General features: G+C 56.0%; 1 protein-coding gene across 1 annotated transcript; it reads right to left on the minus strand.

Annotated features, from left to right (window-relative positions):
* UBE2C (ubiquitin conjugating enzyme E2 C) lies at positions 1–5,527 on the minus strand. The gene is made up of 6 exons (XM_083742205.1): positions 5,349–5,527; positions 4,726–4,753; positions 3,110–3,196; positions 1,358–1,562; positions 818–877; positions 1–225 (listed from the first exon to the last, which is right to left on the minus strand). The coding sequence occupies exons 1-6, from the start codon at positions 5,450–5,452 to the stop codon at positions 167–169; spliced, it is 543 nt and encodes a 180-aa protein (XP_083598331.1). The 5' UTR covers positions 5,453–5,527; the 3' UTR covers positions 1–166.
* Between the last annotated feature and the right edge of the window lie 781 nt (positions 5,528–6,308).

Raw genomic sequence — 6,308 nt, forward strand, 5'->3', positions numbered from 1 at the left:
AAAAGGAAAGAGGTTTATTTATACATTAATCCACAGGACAAAATGCCAAATAAATTTAAAAACAAGTCTATAATACAGTGGCATTCACAGAGAAAGCGGTGCAAAGACGGACACAACACCGGGGGGGGGGGGGATGACGGAAGACAGGAGGGGGGCAGGGGGGGCATCAGGTATCCTGGTTCTTCATATGCTTTGCATACGATTCGTGAAGGTACTTCTTGTAGGCTGCGGGGGGAAGAGACACGGAAATGCAGGTCAGGAGAAGGAGGCGGGGGCTTCTGAATGGCTTTTGCATCCTGCGCAACGGCACCCCCCCAAAAAACCCCCAAGACACTCCCCCCCCCCGAGGCCATGTCAAATGGGACTGCAATAGCAGTTGGGGGCTGGAGGAAGAGACAACCACACGCCCCGATTTCCGTGGGGTGGGGGCAAAGGATCCGGCGCTGTGGCTTTGATTCCTCCTCCATTGCCGCCCCCCCCCCCACGGCTCACTTCTGTTGAGGACTCAAGCGGGGGGGGGGGGGCTTCCTTGGGCCTCCAAACAGCCCCCCCCCAGTCTCAAGTGTCTCTGGTGCTTGCGGGCCAAGGCCCATTTTCTACCTCCCAGTTCCAGAGGACTTTCTCCTGGGGGGGGGGGGCTGTGTACAGGCCCTCTGCGCAGGCTCCAAGGCACAGATCCTCGCAGCATCCTCTGGGGCTCAAAATGATGTGGGGAGGAGAAAAGGAGATCCAGAAAGACACCCCCCCATCGCTATGCCTCCCTCCCTTGATGCATAATCTGAATCTTGATGCATAATCTGAATTTCGAGACACCCACCTGCCTGGTCCTTCCAGAGCTCTGCAGCTTCCGTGTTCAGCGGACTCTCGACGTTTGGCTCTGAAGGGAGAGATTTGCTGTCAGGGCGGGGGCTGCGGTTGGCACAGGCCCAAGACTATCTGGGGGGGGGGGATCCTTCAACTGCACCCCCTATGCTCCAAAAACAGGCCAGGGAACTCTTCCCAGCTCAGAAAGCCCCACGGCAGAAGTTGCAACCAGGAAGATGCAGCCCCAGGAATCATTCTGGGTGGGGGACAAAGGAGGGGCCGTGGGGGCGAACAGACACAGGTTTTCATAGAATTGAAAAGCTGGAAGGGACCCTCAAGGGTCATCCAGCCCAACCCCCCGCAATGCACGAACCGTGGCTAAATCAGTTTTGGGTTTTCAGTGCCACCGTTGAAGGGTAGGAGTTCTTCAGGTAGAGCTGTGTGCTGGTTGTTTCACTGGGGCTGGAGGGGCCGGGCTGGACCCCAGGCCAGGCCTGGAGCTGGAGGGCAGGAGCAGCCCCCCAGCCCAAGGCCCAGAGCGCTTCTGACTCACCTCCCAGCAGACTCTGGATGGAGAGCAGGATGGTTCGGACGTCGTAGAGAGCCGACCACTTGTCCTTGAGGATGTCCAGGCAAATGTTCCCCTGCAGGTCCACGTTGGGGTGGTAGCAGGGGGTGAGGAATTTGATGGTGGGCGCGTTGTAAGGGTACCCGCTGGGGAACTCCAAGGACAGCTTGTACCTCAGGTCCTCATACACCTTTTTGGGGAGGGGGGAGGCAGAGGTTGGGTGAAGAGCAGAGAGGCATAAATCAGATACTGCATTCCATCTAATTATAAATAATTGCATTTTCATTTCACCTTTTCGGAAGGAGCTCAAGGGAGTGTACATAGTTCTTCCCTTCCTCATTTAATCCCTGCAACAGACCTGTGAGGGAGGCTAGGCTGAGAGGCAGGTGACTAGTCCTCAGTGTGAGCTTCATGGCAGAGTGGTATCTCCCCGCCCAAGTCTGGCACCCTAACCACTGCACCACGCTGCCTCTCTTGGTCTCCTGCCTCAAGGCAAGATTCCCAACTCCACTTGCTTCCCCCCTTTCCCGTCACTGTTTGTGGGCTTCTCACTGTTCACTGTGAGAACAGAACGCTGCAGGAGATTCGGAACCCATTTGACCTCAAGCAGCAGCCATTCCCTCTTGCCTTCTGGAGATCCCATTAAGCACTTGAAATCTGGCAGCACTTTTCCTATATGCCTCATTTCCTAGGCAATCTCCCAACTGCTCTGCCCTCAGCGGCAGGACCCAAAAGGCTTCTGCAAGAGACGACCGTGGCCTGAACTTCAGTCTCTGCCTTCTAACCGCAGGATGCGGGCTAAATACATGGCCATAACTGAATGCACTTTGCACGTGCACAGAGGTCGTGTTGCATTAATAATAATAAAAATAAATAATTGTGCTCTGGTCCATGGGCTCACGAAGAGTAGGACACGACTAAACGACAACAAATTTATACCCCGCCCTCCCCTGCCAGAGCCGGGTTCAGGGCGGCTAACACCAATAAAATCACAGTAAAAACATAATAATGGAAAAAGAGAGGGGGGGGACCACCAATTTAAAATACAGGTTAAAATGCCATTTAAAATGCAGCCTCATTTTAAAATAGCTGATAAACCAAGACCATAAGGGGAGGGAAACATAAGGGTCAGACTGAGTCCAAACCAAGGGACTGGTCTTGCAGGCCGTGTGGAAAGATGTCAAGTTCCGCAGGGCCCTGGTCTCATGAGACAGAGCGTTCCACCAAGTCGGAGCCAGTGCTGAAAAGGCCCTGGCCCTAGTTGAGACCACTCTAACCACCTTGTGCCCTCCAAAATGTTTTGTCAATTATGGACCTTAAGGTTTTTCGCGAGGCAGACCAGGAGAGGCAGCCCTGTAGGTACGAGGGTCCCAGGCCGCATAGGGCTTTAAATGTCAAAACCAGCACCTAAAACCTGACCCGGGACTCCACTGGAGTACACTGGGAACATTGCATGTTCCCAGGTCCGCACAGCACTCCAGACACTGCCAAGCACCCGGGACCCTCAGATGGACATTGTTGTTCCCAGGACAAACGGATGATAGCAGCATGGCTCATTTGGTGTCCCTGCCTTACCTCACCCCCGCAGGGCGGCTGCACCTTGCGCATGGAAGGTTCTGGGTTCGATGCTGCGCAGGGGGGAGACCCCCCCCACCCAGACGCTGCAGAGCTGCTGCTGCTTCTGCCGGTGTAGATGAGGCTGACCTCCAAGGCCTCCTCCCCCCTGACCCAACTCACCGTCCCAGTTGCTCCATTAATGGTCCCGATCCACTTGAAGAGGTTGTCTGACTCTGGGAAGGCCGAGATCCCTTTATCCCCAGACATCTGTGGGAGAAACAGGCGAGAGTGGCTGCAGAAGGGGCCACTGGGGGACGCTTTGCTGGAAGCACTGGCTTGCCTCACCCAGGAGGGTGAAGGAAAACTGCCCCAGCCGGCCGACCCACATTCCTTCCCCGGGGCAACAGGGCGCCCCCCTCAGGCGGCGCACAGCCTCACAAGCTGCCCCTCCATTAGTACTGTTTAGGGAAGTTTTGAATGTTTGCAGTTTTATTCCGTTTTTAGTGTTTTGTTGGGAACCGCCCAGAGTGGCTGGGGAAAGCCAGCCAGATGGGTGGGGTATAAATAATAAAATGTATTATTATTATTAGTGCCCACAACACCCTCAGCAACTTGGGGCCAGTTTACCTAGGAGTTTGCCTTGCCTCCTATCTGCCCACTCAACCGCTTCGGACTGTGAATCGGGCCCTGTCACAGGCTTGCCCATTTTGCATTTGTAAGAACTCGGTTTTCAGGGCAGCATCTGCACTTTGGAACTCCCTGCCACTTGACACAAGGCAGGTGCCTTCACTGCCTGAGTGGGATATTTTCTATTTATCCCCCACACCTGGTTTTACTGCATCCATGTGGGCTTTGTATTTTGTTTGGTTTGCCCTTGAGCAAGATAAAGTGACTAACAATTTCAACAAATAATAACAACATAGTTCTTGTTTAGACAGGCCTGTTTAGGCAAGCGGATGTGTTTCAATTTTTTTCAGCACATTGTTCTTGTAACCTTTTGTGTTTTAACTTATTTCTGTACTATTTTTTGTGGGATTTTTTGTTGTTTTGACTTTTTCCTATACTGCGCTGAGGTTTTTTATTTTTATTAATTTTGTTATTCACTTTTCATTTTCGTTCATGACATACATCTCAAATTCTTAACCTGCGCCGAGGTTTTTAGCTACAATCAAGTGGGGGTATAAATTGAATGAGCGGGACGCAGGTGGCGCTGTGGGTTAAAGCCTCAGCGCCTAGGACTTGCCGATCGAAAGGTTGGTGGTTCGAATCCCTGCGGCGGGGTGCGCTCCCACTGCTCGGTCCCAGCGCCTGCCAACCTAGCAGTTCGAAAGCACCTCCGGGTGCAAGTAGATAAATAGGGACCGCTTACCAGCGGGAAGGTAAACGGCGTTTCCGTGTGCGGCTCTGGCTCGCCAGAGCAGCGATGTCACGCTGGCCACGTGACCCGGAAGTGTCTCCGGACAGCGCTGGCCCCTGGCCTCTTGAGTGAGATGGGCGCACAACCCCAGAGTCTGGCAAGACTGGCCCGTACGGGCAGGGGGACCTTTACCTTTTATAAATTGAATGAAGCAAGCAAAGAAATAGATGGAAGGCGACGCCCCAGCCCAGGAGCCCCCGGGGGCGCTGGCTCTGTTCTGGGGTGCTCAAGACATTCAAGATGCATCTCCATCCCCCCTTTACTTGGCTGGGACCCTTGAAGGGCATCCATCCTGGGCAGAAGGCAGGAAGCTCCCCCCCCCCATGGGGTCTCCAGCCATAAGCAGAGCAGCAGTTCAAGGGCTGAAGGGGCGACTCACCATCAAAGTCATCAGCTCCTGCTGCAGCCTGTGGGGTGGAGATGGGAAAAGAGGGTCAGATCGGCAGTAACAGGGCGGGGTCCGGAAAGAGAAGGTCCGCAGGGGGCACTCTGCACGCGCTCAGGAGCCCCCTTGCCCCCGCAGACAGGAAGGAGCCCGACGGCCAACCTCCTTCTCCCCTACAGAAAGGGCCGCCGAGACACTCTGTACGCGCCCAGGAGCCCGGCGGCCTACCCTTTCCCCCCACCGACAGGAAGGGCCTTCGAGGCGCTCTGCACGCTCCCCGGAGCCCCCGCAAACAGGAAGAAGCCCGGAGGTACTCTGCACATGCCCAGGAGCCCGGCGGCCTACCCCCTTCCCCCTACAGGAAGGGCCTCGGAGGCCCTCTGCAGGCGCTCAGGAGCCCCCTACCCCCGCAAACAGGAAGAAGCCCAGAGGTACTCTGCACATGCCCAGGAGCCCGGCGGCCTACCCCCTTCCCCCTACAGGAAGGGCCTCGGAGACCCTCTGCAGGCGCTCAGGAGCCCCCTACCCCCGCAAACAGGCACTCTGTCCGCGCCCAGGAGCCCGGCGGCCAACCTCCCCCCGGCCCCCCCTTACAGGAAGGGCCTCCGAGGCGCTACCTGCTCCGGACGGAGCCCCGGGCGGCGGCGCTGCCGGGCTCGGCGGCCTTCCTGGCGGCGCTGGCGGCGGCGGCGGCGGCGGGGTCGGTGTTCTGCGAGGCCATGGCGGGCTGAGCTGGGCGGGCGGGCGGGCGGCGCCTCCTCGCCGGCAGCGGCCCAGTTTGAATGTTGCAAAGCTCCCCCGGCGCGGCCAATCAGCGCCGCGCTCGCCTCCGATCCGCCCAATGGGAGCGCGCGCGCCGCGGGGCGTCCGGGAAACGGGCGGCGGGCGCGGCGGGGGGAGGCCTCCCATTGGCTGCCCGGGTCCGATGCGGAAAGAAAGGAAGCCGGGGGCGGGGCTCTTAAAGGGGCCGCGACCAGGAATTGAAAGAGCCCCGCCCGCCCAAAGACTCTTGGGAACTGTAGTTCGCACTGAACTACATTTCCCCAGATGTTTTTCGGATGTGTGTGCGTGGAAGTGATGTGTTTAAAATGCATGGCGTGCAATCTGCCTTTATTCAAGACTTGCACTGGCCTACCCCGCAGTTAGAACTGGATATGGAACAACTGATTGGTTCAAAATTGGGAAAGGAGTACAAGGCTGTATATTGTCTCCCTGCTTATTTAACTTATATGCAGAATTCATCATGCGAAAGGCTGGGCTGGATGAATCCCTAGCCGGAATTAAGATTGCCGGAAGAAATATCAACAACCTCAGATATGCAGATGACACAACCTTGATGGCAGAAAGTGAGGAGGAATTAAAGAACCTTTTAATGAGGGTGAAAGAGGAGAGCGCAAACTATGGTCTGAAGCTCAACATCAAAAAAACTAAGAGCATGACCACTGGGCCCATCACCTCCTGGCAAATAGAAGGGGAAGAAATGGAGGCAGGGAGAGAGTTTACTTTCTTGGGCTCCAGGATGGTGACAGCTGTCAATAAATTAAAAGACGCTCCTTGGGAGAAAGGCGATGGCAAAC

Source organism: Podarcis gaigeae, assembly GCF_964106915.1.
Source record: "Podarcis gaigeae genome assembly, chromosome: 6".
Classification (NCBI taxonomy): Eukaryota; Metazoa; Chordata; class Lepidosauria; order Squamata; family Lacertidae; genus Podarcis; species Podarcis gaigeae.